The sequence below is a fragment of the Macrobrachium rosenbergii genome, chromosome 46 (genome assembly GCF_040412425.1).
Source record: "Macrobrachium rosenbergii isolate ZJJX-2024 chromosome 46, ASM4041242v1, whole genome shotgun sequence".
Classification (NCBI taxonomy): Eukaryota; Metazoa; Arthropoda; class Malacostraca; order Decapoda; family Palaemonidae; genus Macrobrachium; species Macrobrachium rosenbergii.
The window spans coordinates 26,256,379-26,281,504 of NC_089786.1; the positions used below are offsets into that span (position 1 = coordinate 26,256,379).

Consider the following 25,126-nt stretch of genomic DNA (forward strand, 5'->3'; position numbering starts at 1 on the left):
TGATCTTGATTTCTTCTTATTTTTTAGTATCTGTCTGACGTCATTAGCTGCGTCTTCTTGTTTTCTTTTCATGATTGTACTTTATACTGTAACAATGCTAATGCCTCATTATTATTATTATTATTATTATTATTATTATTATTATTATTATTATTATTATTATTATTATTATTATTATTGGCGTAAATGCTCTAATTGCATTAGAGATCTTGCGTTTCCCTTTATGAACTCATATCACTAGAGCAGGGGTTCTTAACCTTTTTTCTCCAATTCCCCACTTTTCAGTGAGCCAACTCTCCATTTCCCACCAAAGCATCGGTCATTGACAAATTCGAGTTTAACCCATGCAGTGTTTAACTTTAATACGTAAATATACGCTTTGCTTTTTTGTGCCATTTTACGGCCTTTAATTTTTTTTGCATATATTAGATTTTTTACAAACAGTTATCACATGGAAATAAAATACACATGAAAAGATTCGTTATGTTTTTTTCTCAATTTATTTGGCCCATAAAAAACATACAAAAAATGCAACACTAGACGCATACAGGTTAATGAGACTTTTGCATTTGTTTCGCCTTGACGAGTGTCTCAATGTTCGGTTCCACTTTTGAAATGGCGCAGCGCAAATCAGATTCAAGGTCAATCAGGCGGTTTCGCGATTTGGTTTTGATCTCAACCATGCTCGAAAACGCCGACTCGCACAGGTACGTGGAGGGAAATGCAACCAGTAGTGTGAGCGCCGCCACAGCAACGCGAGGATACGAACCATGCATAGTGGCCCAGAATGCGTTCAGGCTTTTCTCCGCAAAAACAGCCTTTGCTGCGGAGTCATGCACCAGGTCAAGAAACTGATCTTCGATGTCTTCTGCTTCCTTCAAAGTTGTCAACTCGAAAGCTGAAGGATCCCTCGTGAACTCCATCATTGGGTTGTTGCTTTTGAAGTCCGGAAAATAGTGCTGAAACTCGTCCAGCAGCCTGTTGAGGTGGATGATGGCTTCGTTCTTGAGAACGTCGCTGACGCCACCAGCAGTCTCGCTGATTCGCGCCAACGTTGGAAAAGCCGTTGCGCTGCGGCCAGTCTCGAACTTGCCTCGCCACAACTCAAGTTTTGAGACGAAGGCGTTCACTTTGTCTCGATGCCCGATTATATCGGAGTCCGCGCCCTGTAGCTTGCGGTTAAGCTCATTCAGGTGACTGAACATGTCTGCAAGAAGTGCCAGCCTGCACTGGAATGCCTCATCGGAAATAGCAGCTTTCAGATCTCCTTTGTTCCTTTCTTCCAAAAATTGTGTAACTTCGGGGAGCAAATGCACAAGCCGATTTAACATGTCGCCTTTCGATAACCAGCGAACGGCAGTGTGGAACAGCAGTCCTTCGTAGTCGGATTCCATATCCTGGCACAACCGTCGAAATAGTCGAGTGTTGAGGGCGCTCGCTTTGACAAAATTCACAAGCTTGATTGCCGTCTCAAGCGCTTCTTTGAGCGGTTGTGTCATCGTCCTTGATGCGAGCGCTTCTCGATGTATGATGCAGTGCAGGGTCACCACCTTGGGATTCTTCTGCTTCAGTAGTTTCGCGAATCCAGACCTCGCACCCAACATAGCAGGAGCCCCATCTGTGCAGGCATGGACGAGCTTGCCCCAGTCCAATCCTTCCTCCTCAAAAAAGGCGTCGACAAGCTGCATGACGTCGGCGGCTTGGGTTGTTGTTTCCAGTGGGCGGCAAAACAGCAAGTCCTCTTCGATGCTTTGGTCGTGGACGTATCGAACGAAGACAATTAGTTGAGACAAATTTGCCACATCCACGGACTCATCCAGCTGTTGACATTTCAAACCCAACAGTGTTGTCACTTTTACCCAAACATGACTTACAATACCTCATATATTGGTTGTTTTTGTTATTAAAACAGTCTGTAAATGGTTGTGATTTGTAAAGTAAGTCAACATTAAATTTTGAAGCACTATCGATTATTTGTGGGTGGAAACAAATTCACGAAATGTGACAACAAGACAGTGGTTCTTCTGTCCGACCGGTCATTCCCTACTTGGCAACTCCGCCATTCCCCACCAGTGGGGAATTCCCCACAGGTTAAGAACCACTGCACTAGAGTATAGTTATGCATAGTTCAAGCACACAAAATTATGCTTACCTAACAAGAGTTAGGATTGACCACAAATTGAGCCAGGTTCCGTAAACATACCACGGTAAATCAACATAATGTAAACTAAAACAAACATTAAGTTCGGTCAAGTTACGTAAGAACCAAAAAGTCTGCTGAATGTTTCCGGATAAGTTTGACATGAAAGAATGAACGACGACCTTCTCTTTAAAGTCTTACTGGAGTCTGCACGCAGGAAGGGATGATCACTTCTTCATAGGTCTTCCAGTCCTAAAAACATTCTAGTCTGGGGATAATGACTTCATAGGATACATAAAAGGACACTGTTGGAGGCAGAAGTAGGGGAAGAAGCAAAATGCCCCAGTAAGGAAATAATGGCATCAAAGGGACATTTCGAAATATTGTTGAAAATTTGACAGTGTAAGAAAGAAAGCGTCGCCTTTAAGAGATGTTTATCCGATAATTTAAGCACTGCAAAGCTTTGTTCTCCAAGACCGGCAAAACGTATTACCAACATCCTGAACAGGATACTGGGAATACAAAAGGAGAGGTATTATAAGAAATCTTTCAGTAAAGGACTGTTATCTTGTCCCATGCCAAAAATGGACCACACATGAAATATAAAATCTCATCCGCAATGCCAATGATATTCCTTAGTCCGTCTTTCTTCCGAGCCATGCTGCAACAAAAGCTGCAGCATTTTTCAAATGGCTATAAAAAAATTCTTGAGTATTTTTTTTAACATGGTATTCCAGTCTTTTCTACTCTGAGCCTTGGTGCTAAATGCCATTTTTAAGTCTACAATTTTCTCTTTTTTTATTATTGTAACAGAGTTTTTTCTGAATTTGACATATACAATAATGAATAATAACATTCGGTGAACAATTTATTTTCTTTCCTTTTAAACACTATCTAAATTATTACATATCTAATCTTTGGATGACGTCTGAAAGTATAATCCATTCCTCTGATAATACTTTATATTATATACATCAGTTGATACTAAAATTGATTTAATTCTTTACAGTGACACATAAATATGAAAACACGAACAGGTTTTGCTTTTTTCTATAACGTAATATTATTCGTTTTGCATGTTTTTCATATTTACGGAAGTACCTCTGATCTAGAGAGTAAATAAATGAAAATTTCGTATAAATAATATGTTTTTGCATTTGATTTAATTATCCAGTGATTCTTCTTAAGATAATGAAAGAAATGGAGTGCTAAAATTTATTTTTAATTCTAATGCAGTATAACTAGTAAAATTTGCATGAAAAATTTACTTGTTAAACACATTTTATTTCAAGAATACTGAACAATCTAATCTGATCTAACTTAATTATTTATATACTTTTAAATAATATATTTGTTTCATTATTTTGCATACACTAATACACAAATTTTGCCACTCGTGATTTCACTTAGTTTTATATCTTTAACGGAAATTTCACATCTTGTCATTTTTCAGCATTATTTTTTGGCAATAAATCGCCCTGAGTTGTAGCCCCTCATATCCCCAGGACACTGAAAAAAAGCAAGAAGAAATTGTGCAAAATTATCCTTTGTGGCTCAGAGGATTCACCTCTATTTATACCACAAAACCAAACTAAATACCACGATATTAAAACATAAACTTCTTGTATTCTCATTTATTTACACTTTAGATCAGATGTAGTTCCGTAAAAATGAAAGGCACACAAAAAGAATATTACTACGTTATAGAAAAACACAAAACCTGTTCGTGTTTCATATTTATGTGTCGCTGTAAAGAATGAAATCAATTTCAGTATCAACTGATGTGTATAATGTAAAGTGTCTGGTAAGTTACACTTGAATTTTTCTGTTGCAGTTATAAATAGCTACTTATAAATTATTATCAAGTATTCCGTAAAAGCCGTATCCTTTTACGGATGTTCTTTGCAAATCAAAAAATAGCATCTGAGGTGATGACAGAAGTGTGCTCTATTGGTAGGGCAGAGCAGAAATCGTGGAGTTTGTATCAACTGCTTTGGAAGAACAGCCTAAAATGATCTTATGATTACTGTGCTTTCGTATCAAAGAAAACACAGTAACCATAAAATGAGAAGAAGAAGAAGAAGAAGGCAGTGACCAACCGCAAGACTTATCCGACGATTTGTTTTAAGTAACTGATGGATTAGTGAAGGCTAATGGTGACGATTTTCTTCCAGACCTTGTTTTTATTTTGTTACACAAATTAGGAGATTTATGTAAATTTTAAATTACGCTATCACACTTCACCAAGAGTAGTTGTTACACACACAAACAGAATAACAATATAGCATATGAAACTTCATTGGTTGTATTAGTAAAAGTAAAAACATTACCATTGATGTTATCATCGCTACTGTCGTTGCTCCAAAGGAAATTTCCAAAAAAATAACATTCTTTCAGATAACATTCAATATGTAATGTGCCTAAAAAACTGCATTTCAGGTAGTGCCTAGTTATAAAGAGGCAGACTGAGAGAGCGAAATAAAGAGAGATAGTTTTGACGGTACTGTGTAGAGAACGGATAATGCAATTACCGATTCTTTGGCGACCCTCTGCTTCAGAAGCCAAATAAAATTATACCCATAATTCTGAATACTTTCTCGGCCAACTTCCCTCGAACTCATTTTCGAACCCCTCTCCCTCTCCGTAGTTTTTACAGCCTCTACCGCCCTCAGCCTCCCCTTTCCCTCACCGAAATTTATATTTTCATCCCTTTTGGCCCGGCTGCAAAATTTTGGATCTGGTGCAACCTTAAACAGACGCAATGAATAGCCTTTGTTATTGCATGCGCTTCAGTTCTATTCCTTTCTTTCCTTTCATGTTTTCCTTTCTGGGTTTAATCTTTCAGCAGAACTCTTTCTGTCCGGCCTTTCCATCACTGATATAAACTTTGTTAATTACCGTATTGTTATAATGAATTACGCCTGATTTCTTGATGTGTTAAAAAAAAAAACTATACTCAGCAATAAGAAGTGGATAATAGATAGGTGAAGATAATGTCTAGTCATAATTCAGGAACAATATAGGAAATTCAATTATGTATCAAGAATCGTTCAGAAAAAAAGTAGGGTCAATGTCTGTTTATATTCTACAAACAACGGATAAGAAAAAACTTTACACTATTACTTGATTTGTAGTAAAATAAGACAATGGACAGTTGTCTTTTGGCAATATATTTTTATTCAATAAACCGTCATGTTAATTCCATTATAATTTTTTTACAAATATCTTTACGCGAAATCGTTGTTTTATTAAATACAGCGCTGGTCAGTTGCTAGCATACTGCAAGCAGCTGAAATATTGTAAGAGAAGAGAAAATGAATAATTTGTTGCAGGGGAAAAATCATGGAAACAAAACGGAAAATCAAATATAAAATACGGAGATAAATATTTAGAGGACAAATAAGTAATTGTTGTGAATGAATGACGTAAGAAAAATGCTGGGAGAATATAGAAATGGAATGTTGGACAAATAGTGGAAACAGCAAAAAATAATAGTAGGTGTATGACAAAAGTAGAGCCAAAAATGACAGGACAATAAGACATGAAGAATGAAAGGAAAAAATATACCAGTGATATTTGGTAAGGAAAATCTGAAAGAAAAATGTACAGGGAAATATGAAAAGAAAAAATAGCCGAAGGGGATACGAACTAGATACGGGTAAGAGGACTTGTGAAATAATAATCAGAAATAAAATAAAGGAATGGCTGGGGTGAGGGGTATTGGAAAATAGACTTGTTGCCTCCACAGCCATTTTCGATCGTTCCAACCTTAAGAGTATGAAACCATAAAACCCCATTTGATAATAAAATAACCACTTCTGCAAACAATCATCAAGGGAAAAGTTTTCCACCAATATGTAAGATTCACTATAGATGATGTACAATGATCTTGCTCTGGTGGACAAAGAAATATGTTTATAGAGGACCGGGGGAGGTTTGCATTCTACCAAGTGCTCTCGTTTGATAATTATGAGCAGTATCAACAAAATTTGACATATGGAAATGAGGGAAGGAATGAGAATATAATAATAGAGGATAATCACAATCATAAGCACTGAAAAATTGACTGTGCTGAGAATGATATCTGGTACTTTACGTTTTTTATTTTTTTTTTTTTCCATCCTCTTCTGTCACATGTAGACAGCATACTACGTCCCTCCTTTGGATTGTGTCTTTAATTACTTAGGATGTAAATCAATCCTACTGTATATATATATCACACAGCGTTTCTTGTCGTCAGTCACGTACCATCTCTTTAAAGGATCAGAGATAGCTAGTGGCTAGCAGTGGTTTCATCACTTAGAAGGTGTGACATTTTTGTCAATATAATAACTTACAAAACTCCTAGGCAAAAATAAAACAGATTTTGTCTAAAGTGGTGATATGAACAATTCACTGCTTTAAAATACCTAGACAGAATACCACGCCATCAATTTCAGAGAAACTAATGTGGTGCTAGTGTTATGGATACTGGAAAGTGGAAAGTAGAAGAAGCCAAATAATTAAAAATTATAATAAAAATCTCATTCAAGAAACAAAGATTATCAAGAAAAATAAACATCTGTTCATAACATCCTTTCTATTTTCACACAGTTATATAAAATATTTTGTTTTCAATCTTATTTCGTTAATATTTACTGCATATATATATATATATATATATATATATATATATATATATATATATATATATATATATATATACATCCATACATACATACATACATACACACACACACACACACACACACACACACACACATATATATATATATATATATATATATATATATATATATATATATATATATATATATATATATATATATATATATATATATATATATATATATATATATATATATATATATATATATATATATATATATATATATATATATATATATATATATATATATATTTAAATAAAGATTTAAGAATGCGAACTGACGATTTAGTAATAACTCGTTGACGTACAACTGGTTTGCCTCTTCAGTTGCAAGATCTGGACTGCATTCTTCAAACAAGTTTCTATGTTCATTGGCTAAAATATTTCCTTTGCATTTACATTTGCTTTCTAGACCATTTGCATCTGAAATGGGGAAGGGATTGTTCTTTCCGAAAGCCAATAAAAGGATTTCCATCACTTTATGTTTATGGTCGGTTTATTATATATATATATATATATATATATATATATATATATATATATATATATATATATATATATATATATATATATATATATATATATATATATATATATATATATATATATATATATATATATATATATATTCGTGACTGAGAAAGAGCTCTCTCTCTCTCTTGCTAGTACTATTTCCCCTTCTCTCTCTCTCACAGGCGCACTCATAAACTCTAAGAATACCATACATTTAACTGGTGTGTATAAATCAAACCTGATATACAAAAATAAACTTTATTTTGCAAACCCAACATGAGAATGTTTTAATTATTATTATTAAACCACGACCTCATCCATAAAACATAAGTGTTAAGAAAGGTGGAAAACCCAATTCCCTTTCCCCCACACCGTCACTAAATGTTCCATACTATTACTATGGTCGGTTAGTCAAAGTTCAAATTAAGACGGATATCTAACCAGTCACCCAAGCCGTTGCCCACGCTTTTTCACATCTGTGCGTAGCTTATCCATGATACATCTGTCAAACGAAGAAATACAAAATCAATTAACGTGGGATATTTTCAATGGGTAATTGGAGCTTGGGAATTTCACCGTCTATGCTAATCAGCTCTTGGAACAACAATGAAACATATTTCATAAAAGATCTCACACTTGCCGTATCGGTCACTCTCACTAGATAAAAACGAATACTCCACTGCAGAGATACACCCCAAAACCCGGATTTCTAACCGGATAGGAGTTTCTGGAAGCTTCCATGCTTATTCTGCTTCCACTCCACGTGCACAGCATCCGGGCATTCTCTGATCAGGTGGTCAATGCTGAATTCGCACAGAATGCGCCAAGTTGCACTTGGCCAGTGCTGAATCCGAAAACAACAAAGCATTCACCTATGTCCCGCATGATCTCTGTGCTGCATGACGTGTAATAATGTTCATATAACACATATATATAGCTGAAGAACAGTTTGGTTTCAAGCCACGAAGAGGAAAAACAGATGCAGCGTTTGCCCTCCGACAGATGATAGAAAAACACTGGGAAAAGAAGAAATGACCTCACATAGCATTCGTAGATCTGGAAAAGGCATATGATAGAGTCCCGCACCAAGAGGTTTGGAGGTGCATGCGAATAAAGGAAACAACAGGGAAGTATGTGAGGCTGGTCCAAGATATGTATGAATAAGCGAAAACGCAGGTTAGAAGCAGTGTTGGGGTAACTGAATGGCTACCAGTTGGTTTTGCATCAGAGATGTCTTACTACCACAGTATTTTTTCCAGATAGTAAGTCATATGTATACCAAGTTTGGTTGAAATTGCTCAGTGCATTTCAGAGTTATCCTGGAGCATACACAAATACATTCATCCATTTATAATATATATATATATATATATCTATATATATATATATATATATATATATATATATATATATATATATATATATATATATATATATATATATATATATATATATATATATATATATATATATATATATATATATATATATATATATATATATATATATATATATATATATATATATATATATATATGTATATATATATGTATATATATATATATATATATATATATATATATATATATATATATATATATATATATATATATATATATATATATATATATATATATATATATATATATATATATATATATATATATATATATATATATATATATATATATATATATATATATATATATATATATATATCAGTACTGTGTTTACTAATATGATAATTCTATATTCATACATCTCTACTGCCTGCCTTACAATTTAAACAATTTACAAATTTCCTTTGATATTAAAGGATCAAGTTTATACATCCCTTGACTGATATTCATATTATCGATGTAACTTTCTTTTATAAAGCTAGGTTCAATGATATTCATTTCCAGTGCATTATTAAAATATACAATCCTTTTTGCCCCTTCCCAGTTGATAGCATGATTGTTCTCACTAACTTGTACAAAAATAACACTGTTCCCCTGTGCATATCTCACACATTTCTTATGCTGTTCAATTGTTTTTCCAGTGCTTTCACCGTTTGTGACAACTTTTATATTGGGCAAACTGGGAAAACACTGGAAAAAAGAACTGAACAGCATAAGAAATGCGTGAGATATGCACAGAGGAACAGTGGTATTTATGTACAAGTTAGTGAGAACAATCATGCTATCAACTGGGAATGGGCAAAGAGGATTGTATATTCTAATAATGCACTGGAAAGGAAAATTATTGAATCTAGCTTTATAAAAGAAAGTTACAACCATAATATGAATATCAGTCAAGGGATGTATAATATTGATCCTTTAATATCAAAAGAAATTTGTAAATTGTTTAAATTGTGAGGCAGCCAGTAGTCATGTATGAATATAGGATTATCATATTTGTAAACACAGTACAGGGGCAGTAGTGCTAATTAGTTTCCAAACTCCGCCTCACTGACACCTGCCAGGTGTTGATCTGAGGTCGCATATGGTCGGTATGTTTATCAGTGTTGTCCCCTGAGAGTATATTGTGATTTTTAGCCAAATGAGTTTTGAAGGCCACTCCTACCTCGACACCGGCCAGTGGGTAGATATGTAGTCTCTAACGGTTGTGTATGTTCGTCAGTACTGTTCTTGTAGTATATATATTTGTGACTTCTTATACTCTGTATCAGTCCTTCGTCAATGGCTTGGAAATAAAGTCGAAACCGTCAGGACCTACACCCCGTTTCTTATTTTTTCACCTGTGGTAATGTGCGATAACTGAATCAAATACAAAAGTGATATTAATCCTATATATGCACACACACACACACACACACACACACACACACACACACACATATATATATATATATATATATATATATATATATATATATATATATATATATATATATATATATATATATATATATATATATATATATATATATATATATATATATATATATATTAATTTTTTTTGGAAATAATTAGCCTTTAAGTAAGAGACTGTAATTTCCAGTTTTTCAAATCAAGCTTTGAAATATGATCTGCTGATACCAATATTTACAAATTATTCATTTACAAAGGAGTTTGAATTTATGTAGTAATTGTCTACAAAAGGAATACAAATAGTTAATCCTGTTACCCAAGACCTGGATACGTACAAAAAGGGAACAATTTCTCACTCTTAACAAGAATCTCTCAAGTTCCAGTCCTTAAGGACTTGAATCTGAATAAAGTACTCAAGACTGAATACCTCTTCAAAATAAGAATCAAATGTATACGATTATACGACCATATAGTATTAGAGTTAACTTCGAGTCGACACTACCCTGAGCGAAAAAAAAATGCAATGTACAACAGGCCTTAGAAATCACGTGCAAGGGGCAATGGGTCATGATAAAGCCAGACAGCATGCCAACGTCTGACTGGAAGTCACGTCACCTCAGCTAATTCAGTCAAATAAAATTCGATTACAGAAAGACAATAATTGATGTTTTTGTCTGTCCTGGTGACTGTTGTCAAATTTAAAGTTACCTGTCTTGTTCTTGTCAGGAAATTGTAAAGTGACTTTCAGAGCAAACCTGGCGTGATGTGACACGACTCTTGAGACAGTACTTGCAAGCCTGACTGCCTTTTGGAGCAGAATGTACTCTCCTCCTTGTAAATCTGAGAGGTGATTTTATCTTATCTATTTCGAGATACAAAGGTCGGAGGGGCGGACAACCACCTGCGCTTATCTTGCACAAATCAGAAGAAAAATGAAAAGGAAAAGGAAGGAAGGAAGAATTGTGATTGTATGCGCGAAGAAGCCATAGATCTTCCATTGAGAGGAGAGGTGGTTGTATGAGACAGGTAAAGCAAGAGCAGTAAAAGAATTCCAAAGCCTGACATAGAAGAAAGAAGCAACAAATATGAAGTGGGGTTAGGACAAAAAATAATAATAAAAAAAGCAAGAGCTATAATGTAAAAAGGACTGTAATGTAAATATAAGAGATATTAACAATTTAATACAATGAAGTTTGACAATAAGTATACAATAAAACAATGCGGTAAAAATATAATAAAAAAAGAAGCTAAAATAATGGGGAAAGGACCAGGTAGAGAAAAATGGGAAAACAACACAAAAGAATGAAAAAGAAAAGAAATATGAAAATGTATGTTCATAAGAATGAACGAAATGATGATTAATGAGGAAATGGAAAGATAATAGAACGTAAACAAAGAAACAGGGAAAAACTGCGAAAGCAGAAAGATGTGAGAACAAATCCACACTATTTATGAAGGTACCATCTGCTGCAATCTTTCCTCGTAAGAGAGAGAGAGAGAAAAAGAGAATCCAATTGGCAGGAACTTTCTTGTTTCCGGGTAAATGATGCAAATACAGAGAAATATTGGATTCCATCGGGAAAAGCAATTTTCAAAACAACGGAAACAAACTCATTTCACATGGGAAAAACAGAAGCAGTTTTCATCTCCCCTCTGCAATGGTGAACTTTTTTACCTGACATCACAAAGACGTAAGAACTAGAAATTCTTATATATATATATATATATATATATATATATATATATATATATATATATATATATATATATATATATATATATATATATATATATATATATATATATATATATATATATATATATATATATATATATATATATATATATATAAGTGAATATTTGCATATTTGTTTGGATGCTATAGAAATCTGAACCACTTGCCAGACCCAAACAAATTTTGCACATGGCCTCTATGTCATCCCAGAAATGTTTATAACTAAAAATAAAACATCTACCCCGAAACAGACATACAAACACAGAAAAAAAATATATTTTCCTTTTTATGTCACCTTTTCCTTCAGTGCTTTATGGGTTAATTCTTATTTTTTACCTGACGCTCCACCTTTTCTTTCAGGCACTGTCAGACATATGATTACCCTACAACAATAAATCCAAATACCGTATAACATCAATTTTTTGTCAGAATTTGCGGGAATTTTGATCATAATTTATGAGAATTATTAATATAATTGTTTATTACTTCGATAAAATCAACATCGAAAACTTGTATCTGTTTAAATGAGGTTTGGAATTAATTATTGGCAACATAGTGGTGAGGAGCAAGAGACAGTGGACGAAACTGTTGCCAGTTATAACCATATATATACAGGCCTTCCTGAGTCTATCTCAGCATATTATAAAATTGATCGAAGAACTAAGTAACGTTTTCACACGATTACGAAAATAGAATATGCATGAAAAAACGAAGCATCAGTTTAATTAGGTAATTCACACACTGCATCAACCCGTGAACAGCAAGACTGGAAGAGTAATTACCAGCCAATTTTCATCTACTGCTGCGTTCCCGTCATTTAGAAAAATAAAATGTTTGTTTATGGTTATTTGTTAGAATGATATACTCGTATATTCATTTCTATCTTTTATCAACGTGTATTTATTTAAAACAATAAACACCATTTGCCTATACTCCTCCGTGTGGGGAATGTTTATGTTTATGATACTTTATTACGTCATTACCATAGGTATGAATTGACCGTTAGTTGCTCACCAAATCTTGATTCGTACCGGTTGATATTGTTTCCGTGCGAACAGCAATTTTTGCTATCATGCAACTCTTTTTCTTAATTCACCAAGATTTCCTAAACAGATAGCTTTTTTTTATTGACCACGAAAGTAAAATAAAATTCCATTCTTTTGATATATAATTCATTACTATTTGTATTAGGTGATATGACAAAGGGCAGCGAAACAAAGGCAAAATGTATGAACGAGTTGTAGGTTATAGGTAAGTGAAACCTGTTGGTTATTGTTTTTCAAAAAAATCGCAAAAAACAGGTATATTGAAATATCTAATTTTTATTTACACGATGAGAAAATTCAGTACGTTTAGTTTTCAATAAATTCTGCTGACTGATGTGGAGATGGAAGACTAACTGCTGCAATAATTCAGTTAATAACAGGAAGGAAGCAAAAAGGTATAAAAGAGTATAGTCTACATATTTATAATTAAAAAAGACGTAAATTCTCAAACAACATTAATGAATGAGTTTAAATTAGAACCTAAGAGAGAGAGAGAGAGAGAGAGAGAGAGAGAGAGAGAGAGAGAGAGAGAGAGAGAGAGAGAGAGAGTTTATTCAGAGTTATCAGAGTTTTCTGGGCATATATATATATATATATATATATATATATATATATATATATATATATATATATATATATATATATATATATATATATATATATATATGTGTGTGTGTGTGTGTGTGTGTGTGCATGTGTGTATGAAATTTTTATCACACCAAGATTTATATACAATCATGAAGCTACAAATGTCGCTTAATATCAAATTCACGCTACCTCGGGAATATCTCCGATGGAGAATTATCACCGAAGGGGAATTTATATAAGTGATAAATGAATTGGTACCGCCGGGACACGAACTCTCGACATGGAAACATTCAGTGACTCCAGTTGACGTTACCACTGCGCCATCAAGAGAGATATAAGTCATTACCAAGTCTACTGTACTGTTTTTTCCCGTCGTGGGCGGGGAAATTGTACTTAGCCTCGGCAATGACCCACCTCCGCCATGATAGTTCGTTGGTATGTTTGGAACACGCAACTCTTATTATGAAATTTTTTGTCACACCGTGATTTATATACAATCATGAATAAAAATGGACATAAGTTAAGTTGTTGGTTAGTTTCCTAGAAATACTGAATTTGCACTGAAATGGTTCTGTATGTATTAAAACATCTAAGAAAGGGAAGCAATTGTCTGTGACTAATTCTAATGTAAACTTAATGGATGGTACCTGGTTATTCAAATTAGAGAGTAAATCATTTACATCAATACCAGCGGGCAAAACAGTTAAATATCGTCAACATATCTATACCACTTTAAAGGAGCATAAATGATATTAGGTAAATATCGTTTTTCAAAGAACTCCATATACAAGTCTAAGAGGAGTTGGGATAAAGGGTTGCCCATTGTCATACCAAATATTTGTTGGTAAAATTCACCACTGAATATAAACTTACAATCAAACATGCACAACTTAGTGAGTGAAATAACATGGCTTACAGGTAGAGGTAATTCGTGATGGACTATTTCATTACTAATATACTCTAAAATAGAATCTATAAGGACTTTAGTAAAAAGAGAACAAACATCAAAACTAACGAATCTATCAGTGGGGCAATAAGTGATTTTATTTAATTTATCGACTAAATCTAGACAATTATATACGTGAGAATACTGATAATAGGCCACATAGGATTATTTTCTTTGTGCATTTTTACTATTCCATATATTGGCTAATCTAGCAAAGATTTAGATTTACGTATTAAGGAACATAAGTATTCAGTCAAAACTGGACAAACATCCAATGCTATATTCATTCATTTAAGTGAAAACTCTCACAAGACAAACTGGACTGAAAGTTCAGTAATTTCCAGATCAAAAGATTTCTTTTCAAGAAATCTTTTGGAGTCAGCTATTATACAGCTTACTTCCAGCTGCAATTTTAACCTTGGCCCTGGCATGTATTATTTGGACCCTGTATTAGAAAAAAATTCATGAATGACCTAAAAGATAAAATTACTGACTTAATTACAAATTAGTTGTCTTATATATATTTTCTATGTATTGAAATGTTTAATATATTTTTTTATTTGTAAAATTTTTTGTCTTGCAAAAATTGTTATTGTTTACAAAAAAGAGAGAATTATTCTGTACTAACATGCTTTGGTGGTCACTCACCTCCTTCTATAATCTTTGAATTGTCCTGTCCCTGCTCCTGAATGTTGATCCTAATTCTTTGTAAATACCTCTTAAATATTTAACCCTGTTTTGGCAGTTCTGCTAATTCTTCAATTGTGTTGGATTCCGGGGACAGATTTTTTCAATAAAAATCTCCATCCGTCATTTATATGAGTTTTCTATGTAAACTATATATATATATATATATATATATATATATATATATATATATATATATATATATATATATATATATATATATATATATATATATATATATATATATATATATATATATATATATATATATATATATATATATATATATATATATATATATAGTGATAATGGATATTTTGGTCAGAGTAGCAAACCATACAAGGCAATCATTTTGTCGATCTCATGTAAATCCCCAAATTACATCTGGGGCAATTATATTTATACACGACTGAGGATTGCATTATTGGGCAGATTCTATCCTTGAATTTAAAATAGAGACTCTATTGTAAGTGGATTTTTTGGTATATGATGACTTTTAACTTATTAAAATGTTATACACATATATATATATATATATATATATATATATATATATATATATATATATATATATATATATATATATATATATATATATATATATATATATGTGTAGAATCTACTGGTCACTTTTACCAGACACTTATGTAATTCTAATAGCCACAATGCCCTCTTAACTTCTCGAATTCTTCGCGCTTTTTGGATATGCTTGTAACTACGAAGCCGAAAATATCCAGACGGAAGAAATTGAAGAACCTGTGAATAGCGGTCGCGAGAATCGAACCCGCGTTACCATATTCACAAGGAGGTCACGTTGCCGACCTGGCTACGAGAAGGATAAAAGTCTATCGCCTCTCGTACATACATATACCTGTCGTTTTCAGATATATTTTGTTAGAGCTGGAATAGACCCATCCTCACCATCGTATTAGAATTACATATGTGTCTGGTAAAAGTGACCAGTAGATTCTACATATATATTTCAGCACAAAAAGCAATAAAAACGATTGCCCACTTGGCTACGATGGTGAGGATGGGTCTATTCCAGCTCTAACAAAATATATCTGAAAACGACAGGTATATGTATGTACGAGAGGCGATAGACTTTTATCTTTCTCGTAGCCAGGTCGGCAACGTGACCTCCTTGTGAATATGGTAACGCGGTTTCGATTCTCGCGACCGCTATTCACAGGCTCTTCAATTTCTTCCTTCTGATATTTTCGGCTTCTGTAGTTACAAGCATATCCAAAAAGCGCGAAGAATTCGAGAAGTTAAGAGGGCATTGTGGCTATTAGAATTACATATGCCTGGTAAAAGTGACCAGTAGATTCTACATATATTTCAGCCCAAAACAATAAAAACGATTGCCCACTTGGCTACGATGGTGAGGATGGGTCTATTCCAGCTCTAACAAAATATATCTGAAAACGACAGGTATATGTATGTACGAGAGGCGATAGACTTTATCCTTCTCGTGGCCAGGTCGGCAACGTGACCTCATTGTGAATATGGTACGCGGGTTCGATTCTCGCGACCGCCATTCACAGGCTCTTCAATTTCTTCCGTCTGGATATTTTCGGCTTCGTAGTTACAAGCATATCCAAAAAGCGCTAGAAGAATTGGAGAAGTTAAGAGGGCATTGTGGCTATTAGAATTATGTATATATATATATGTATATATATATATATATATATATATATATATATATATATATATATATATATATATATATATAATATATATGTATGTATATATATATATACATATATATATATATATATATATATATATATATATATATATATATATATATATATATATATATATATATATATATATATATATATATATATATATATATATATATATATATATATATATATATATATATATATATATATATATATATATATATATATATATATATATATATATATATATATAATATATATATATATATATATATATATATATATATATATATATATATATATATATATATATATATATATATATATGCATATATAAAATGTCACGATGCGTATCAAGCACCTGGTTATTACACAACTAGTCTCAAAATTCTAAAATATACCTCACTTCAGCCAGATATCTGAACTCTCATAACATTAATAATTACAACTTATTACTCTAAAGGTAACAGTGATCCCTTAAGAAAAAACTTATTTATCAATCAGTTGAAAAATCAAATCAAGTTTATCAGAATATGTGTGAGGTATCAAAAATTAAGCTAGAAATATTCTAGAGTAAAAGGGCATCACTCCATCAAACAACTCTGTTTCCTGGTCTTAATTCACTTAAGCAAAACTAGAAGAACAAAACATATTTATCACTTTGCCTTATACACACACACATGAATCCTACTCACTGATGGTCAATAAATGAAACACTGTTTTCTAAAAATATTAAATACAAAATTTTATTTTTAAATTCAAAGTCTATAATTAGAATTCACAATGTGAAAAATTTATTATTACTTGAAAATAACACAACACTTAATTAATTCTTGAATTAAATTATGAAACAAAACTAATTCACAAAAACTTTATCAGGAATTTAAGTCAATCAAGAAAATTTAAATTATCAAGAATTACTCAAGATTTGAAAGGAAAATCTTAATAAATAAAAAATTATATCAAGTATGGAATGTTAAATTACCAAGAAATATTTAAAATGCTACGTAAATAAATGTTACATCACAAAAAAATTTTAAAATATGAAGAGATTGTAAATAGAAAAACACACAAAAATACACATAAGATTTACCAATAATGATTTCACTTGGTCAAAATTTCCTAACTTATCATACCATGGTATTAATAAATAAAATTCACGTTACCTTACACAAACTTGTGAAAATCTCTCTAAAATCACTTGCTGCAGCTGTTTTACCACAAACCATGCTTTTTACCAGGCACCGTTACAAATTAAATAACTTTACTAAATTCAGATCTCAAAAGTTAATGCTAATACATGACCACAAAACACTATGTTAAAAGTAATCTCTTTTTAAGAACGAGAGAGAGAGAGAGAGAGAGAGAGAGAGAGAGAGAGAGAGAGAGAGAGAGAGAGAGAGAGAGAGAGAGAGAGAGAGAGGGAACCAAACTAATCGGTTTCAGAAAATAGAATGAAACAGATTTTAGAATTCTAGTAACACGTGAAACAATATCATGATGTTATGAAAGCATTTTGGGTGCGAGATACGAAAGACAAGTTTCTAGAAGGAAAACGACATCATCCCAGGAAACCGTTTTGAATGCAATCTTACAAAACATAGTGTAACTGATCAAGACATGTATTCTTTCTCTCAAAGTGGCGTACGTGACTCGAACAATGCATGTAACAACATGAAATCACTCGTCTTGTGCTTGTACAGGACGAATAGGCATTTGTTATTCCAACCTGTCATTACGTTAACCCGAAACAAAGCATTCTCTCTTATCTCAACTGATGACAATTGAAATGAAACAAGTCTTTGCTGGACACACATGTGTTCATGTACTACGCTTTTATCAAGAAAGATATTCTTCATTCTAAACTATGTTACTATTAAAATTGTGAGATCTGATGCCAAACTAAATACGACACTTCAACAATCATTATCATTACACATAACACATGAAAAAAAGTAAATATGTCAAAATTATAGGAGGATACATGTATTACAAGGCAACATCATGAAATTCCTCCCCCCAGAAGATTACTTATCCCAGGTTTGAATCCAACGATTCACAACGTGATAAATAATCTGCTATGACATTATCATTTCCTGAAATGTGTTTAACTTTTACATTATATGGTTGCAGGCATAAAGACCACCTGGTCAGTCTCATATTATTATTATTCATCTTATTGATGAATGAGATTGGGTTGTGATCCGACAACACTAAAATTTCTTTGTTCCTAGGTCGGTTCACATACACTTAAAATTTTTTCATTTCTGTGATTAATGCTAATGTTTCTTTTTTGATTGTTCAGTAAGTTTTCTGATGCTTTTTCAACTTTGAAGACATGAAACATACTGGATGGAAGATTCTGTTGTCAACTTCTTGAAGTAGAACAGCTCCAATTCAACAGTCAGATGCACCAACTTGTATCACAAACTATTTACTGAAGTCTGGAGCTTGAAGCACTGGTCTTGAAGTTAATATGGCTTTAACCTTCTCAAATGATTCTTGACATTCTGGAGTCCAAAAGAAACTTTCTTTTAGGACTGGTTAAGTTAGTTAAGGGAGCTACTGTGGCTGAGAAATTTGGACAGAATTGGCGATAAAATCCAGCCATACCCAAAAATATTTGTAACTGTTTCTTTGTAGCAGGAGGGGTATCCTTACGGATACCTTCTACATTAGCATCAATAGGAGCGAGAGGGCCTTTTCCAACTTCAAATCCTAGATCCTATACAGTTGCCTTTGCAAACTCAGTTTTTTATAAGTCGATTCTTAGTCCTGCTTCCCATAGTTTCTTGAACACTTTCCTTAATATCTTCGGATGTTCTTCCCATGTATTGGAATAAATCACAATGTCATCAAGGTATACACCCACTCATTCTATTGATCCTAGTAGTTGATCCATCACTCACTGGAATGTTGCAGGTGCATTCATTAGACCAAATGGCAAAACAGTGTATTGATACAGTCCAAAAGGAGTAATGAAAACTGACAGCAACTTAGCATTCTCATCTAAGGGAATTTGATAATATCCTTTCAACAAGTCTATCTTGGAAACAAATTTAGCTTGCCCAATATTATCAAGTAATTGATCAATAAGAGACAAAGGATAATTGTTAGCCACACTGATGGAATTCAGTTTCCTATAATCAGTACACATCCTAAATGAGCCATCTGGTTTCTTCACTAACACACAAGGAGAACTATAATGACTTGAACTGGGTTCTGCTAATCCATGCTGCAACAATTAGTCAACTTCTTTCTTCAAAACATCTTGATGAAAAGGTGATAAGCAATAAGCTCAGCACGCGAGGGTTTGGGTGATAATGATGGAAATGTGGTTGTTTGAGAAGATCTTTCCGCATGGGCAGGAACATTGGAACTTCCATCAGAAGCTTTTCCGGAAACCGAGGTTTTCCTCAGTTTAAAAGGTTTTCCTTCTTCTCTGATCTTTATCTCATGCTTTGTCAGATTAGTACACCTAGGTACATCTGCAAAAATTTCAGGGAAACCTTGAATCACTTCACTTAATTCACTACTTTGCTCAACACTCAGATGTTTTAGTTTATCTTCTAAATTTTCTAATATTGAAGAATTGTTCATCTTGTTTGCAGCTCCCAATTTGTAGCCATCATCGTCCTCTGTAGATGAAGTTGTCTGTGTTATTGGCACTGTTTCAGTTTTAGTCTCTGATAAGTAAGGTTTCAAGAGATTCACATGTGTCTTCCTCTGTCGTTTCCTTCTTCCTGGTGTTTCAATCACATAAGTTCGATCACTTAACTTCTCTATTATCCTATAAGGACTTTGAAACTTATTGGTAAGGGGATATCTTTTCACTGGTAAGAACACTAGAACTTGCTGCCCAATACTAAAATTTCTTAGCTTAGTCCTAGCATCATATTTTCTTTTCATTTTCTCTTGACTTATTTTCAAATTTTCTAAAGATAATTTTCTAATTTCTCTTAACCTTTTCCTCAAGTTCTTCACATATTCTCCTTGGATTTCCTTTTGATTTTCTTCCCAATTCTCTGCAAGAATATTCAATGGGCCTGTAATGTCTCAACCAAAAATCATTTCATTTGGTGAACATCCCATACTTTCTTGATAAGCATTCCTAACTTCAAATAACATTAAAGGTAAACCAGCATCCCATTCTATTCCTGATTCATTACAATACTTAGTTAACATACATTTCAATGTCTGGTGGAACCTTTCCAAGGCTCCTTGAATCTCTGGATGATAAGCAGTTGATAACTGTTGTTTTACTCCTAACAAGTTCATCACATCCTGGAATAATTTTGAAGTAAAGTTCGTTCCTCTATCACTTTGCACAATTTCTGGTATTCCAAACTTGGAGATAAACTCCACCAACTTCTCAGCAATTACCTTTGCACTTATACTTCTTACAGGAATCTCCTCAGGATACCTAGTCACTGGACACATTAATGTTAACAGATATTCATTTTCTTTCTTTGTTTTCGAAAGTGGCCCAACCGCATCTATAATTACCTTGCTAAAGGGTTCTCTAACTTCTATGGGTTGTAGGGTGCTTTCTGAATGGTTTCATTCAGTTTTCCAGCTATCTGGCATGTGTGACACACTCTGCAAAATCTGCTAACATCCTTGTGAAGTCCAGGCCAGAAAAAATACTTCACAATCTTCTCAACAGTCTTCCTGATTCCCATATGTCCAGACTCATGCGCTACTGCTACAACTTGTTTCCTCAATGGATATGGAATCAAAATTTGATGATATTCACTCCATTCAGCATTTCCTGGTATATCTGCATGTCGATGCTTCCTCATTAGCAATCCTTCCTTTAGATAATAACAGGTAGAGGTTTGTTGCATCTCTTCTGATCAACAACTCTGAAGAACAGATCAGCCAACGTTGTATCCCTCTTCTGCAGTTTCATTAGCTTCTCTCTAGTCACTTGACCAACTTCAAGGGTTGGACTCTCCATATCTGCTAACTCTGCTTCTGTAGTTTCACTACTATCTTCAGGAACACTTTGACTACTCGGAGTCTCTTTAATAACAACAGGATCCTCCTCTCTTGGGAAATTCACAGGACAAGTGCAAGCGGCATATAGGAGTTACCTCTTCTCCTCCTATACCCTTCAAAATAACCGAATCTCCGGTGAGATTCTTCTCCAACTGTGGGTGAACACCACGAACTACCACACTATGGTTACTCCCTGTATCACGTAATACTTTGACTGGTACCTGCACACTTCCTCCTTGAGTTGTCAGTGTACCTTCATAGATATATGGCTTAAAAGCCTCTAAGCTGCTCAGCCACTCACTGCTTGAAGTTATATTTCCACTGGTTGCTAAACACTCTGCTTGTTTAGTCTCAGTCTTCCCAACTGCCTCAGTCTTCCCCACACTGCTCTTCATAGTTTGCTTCTCCTGGTTACCTTTAACCACTTGACCAACTGGTTTGGTCTGCTGTTGTGTCTGATAATAATCTCAACTGTAGTGTCCTGCTCTTCCACACTTGTAGCAGACAACATTAGTCTTCTGTATCTGTCTTGAGAACAGACTGGATGATGAGGATTTAACATTCAATTGCTGAGGGGTGTTACCTGGCTTTGTATTGGCATAGCCATTAGAAGGATTTCCAGTTGTAATGTTCCTGAAATTTAGATGAGACCTGAAACCTGTGCGTTGTTGGTTCTAGTACTTGACATTATAATTTCTTTTGCTACAAATGATATTGTAATCTTCACTCAATGTAGCAGCTTTGTCAAGTTTCTTGACCTCTCTCTTAAATAGGCTCTTATGTGTTCAGGAATTCCTCTAAGATTTTGTTCTAGGACTACTAACTCTCAAGTTCGTCCATAGATTTAACTTTGGCAGCCTCCAACCATCGTTTAAAACATCTTCTTACTTTGTAGGCATAATCCAAGAAAGTTATCTTGTCATCTTTTCTCAGCTATCTGAATCTTTCATTATAATATTCAGGGGTCATCTGGTAAACTTGTAGCACATTGTGTTTGAGTACCTTGTACTATTTACACTGATCAGCTGATAAGGCTAAATAGACACTTCTTCCCTTTACCAATGAGAACACTCTGTAACAAGACTGACCTTTCATCCTCTGGCCATCCCATACCTGAAGCCACTTTTTCATTTCTCTTTCATAATCTTCTTGTTTCCTTGCTCTTTCTCTTTCCTCTCTTGCTCTTTCTCTTTCCTCTTTTGTTCTTTCTCTTTCTTCTTCTGCTGCTTTTTCTTCTTCACTTTCTTTTCTTTCTCTTTTCTCTCTGTCTTCTCTTTCTCTTTCTGCCTGTATTTTCTCTTTTCAGCCTGCATCTTCAGCTTAACTGAGATATAATTACGTCTGATTCATGTGTAAGTTTTTCTAATTTCTCTTGCTGAGATTTCAACTTAATTAAATTAGCTATTCAAGATCCCTACCTACCAATGAACCAACTAAACCTAAACCACTAAGAGTGGCGAACAGGGGTGAATTTCTCCGTTCCACATCAAGATTTATTGCAATATTGAGCTCTTTCATTTGTTTGCTAGAAAAAAAGGATTTGAACCTAAATTTTTATGACCACTGTTTTCCTACTAATATGAAAATAAAAATGGTAGTATGCTAAATTAACACCATAAAATCTGGTGAACTAACTGGAAATATAATAGCACGTTGTGTAATGTCTGTTGCTAATCAACAATCAAAATAAGGTTCATAGTATAATGAACGAGAAATAATAACCATATGCTGGCAATAGAGGACTACAGCTTACTTGAAGAGCATCCCGCGACATAAAGATATCGTTGGCTCATCTGAAACTTTCTTCATGGCGTCACAACGTGAAGTTTTGTCGGGAGGCGTCAAGCGCGATCTCGTTACCCAGAGAAGTTTGCGAAAATATACAAATATGCTGGAGGAGCGAAACGTGACGGAGGTACCAGGAAAAAATATGAAGATAGGAGTGAACATAAAAAGAAGAATAATTGAGAAAGAAACAAGAACAATAATCATATGCAGGAACACAAAAAAAAAAGCGAATAGGAGAACAATTGTGTTAAGTTAATCATTCACTTCCTATCTGAGTGACCAGAAATCCCAGATACAAGACCGATAGAACTCGTGGGAAGTACCAGTATCACTTAGTTACTACAGCCTCTCTATGCAGATGAAGACAACACATCACTTAGGTTTAAACTTCAGTTACACTACACACACACACACACTATATATATATATATATATATATATATATATATATATATATATATATATATATATATATATATAAATTTTTAAAATTAAAGTAGGTTATTTTATTATTTAATCACAATTAAAGAATTTCATTTCCTAAGTTGCATGATGTCAAAAAGTAAATCCTAGAAAATATCTGTACTTCCAATAAGCAGTTGATTTATTGAGTTTCTTCACAAGTCTAATCACTCAAGCAATATTTATACAAGAGAAAATTAGTTGCAAAACGATAATCCAGAGAGAGAGAGAGAGAGAGAGAGAGAGAGAGAGAAGTATAGCTAAATATAGGGAAAATTAAGTAATACATGAGGGGACCGTTAAACCAAGTCTCCCCTCAAAGAGGAATTGACAGCAGCATGAAGACTGAGAGACAAGACATCAATCACGCCCCAAAGTCGGGCTGCCTGACTAGGAAGGTCGACGTTCAATATTAAACTTCGTTCATGGTACCGAATGATGACTGAGCATTGGCCATCACTGGGAAGGGGATATAGAGAACACACGGAATATATACATACCTGCAATTACACACACACACACAAATAAATATATATATATATATATATATATATATATATATATATATATATATATATATATATATATATATATATATATATATATGTGTGTGTATATATATATATATATATATATATATATATATATATATATATATATATATATATATATATATATATATATATATATATATATATATATATATATATATATATATATATATATATATATATATATATATATATATATATATATATATATATATATATGTGTGTGTGTGTGTGTGTATGAGCCACTTTTTGGTCTCTACAACTTTTTTAAAATAAGAAGAACTAGTCTGGAGAAAATCTGACAGAGAATTGGGCAGACAAGGGAGGGGACAGCTAAACAAAACAAAGTGGTTACCTTTTTAAACTAATTTATTATTCATAAAATGTACACTTTATACAAATGAGTCTGTAGCAAATTATCAAAGTGAGTCGATAAATGATAAAGTGAACACCAAATTAACAGAGTCAGTCCATGAATGACCATAGTCAAAATAAA

The 25,126-nt window shown here is 33.3% G+C and overlaps 1 protein-coding gene across 1 annotated transcript; it reads right to left on the reverse strand.

Moving 5' to 3' along the window:
* Window positions 1–551: 551 nt before the first annotated feature.
* On the reverse strand, window positions 552–23,638 carry LOC136830421 (protein FAM200C-like). The gene is made up of 3 exons (XM_067089957.1): window positions 23,583–23,638; window positions 23,252–23,354; window positions 552–1,820 (listed from the first exon to the last, which is right to left on the reverse strand). The coding sequence occupies exons 1-3, from the start codon at window positions 23,636–23,638 to the stop codon at window positions 552–554; spliced, it is 1,428 nt and encodes a 475-aa protein (XP_066946058.1).
* Window positions 23,639–25,126: the final 1,488 nt, after the last annotated feature.

Coding starts and splice junctions, on each gene's coding strand:
- LOC136830421 (XM_067089957.1), bottom strand. CDS start 23,638: ATGAAGAAAGTTTCAGATGAGCCAACGATATCTTTATGTCGCGGGATG. Junction 23,355..23,582: donor TGTCGCGGGATGCTCTTCAA/GTAAGCTGTAGT, acceptor CTTTTTTTCTAG/CAAACAAATGAAAGAGCTCA. Junction 1,821..23,251: donor TAGGTTTAGTTGGTTCATTG/GTAGGTAGGGAT, acceptor AAATGTCAACAG/CTGGATGAGTCCGTGGATGT.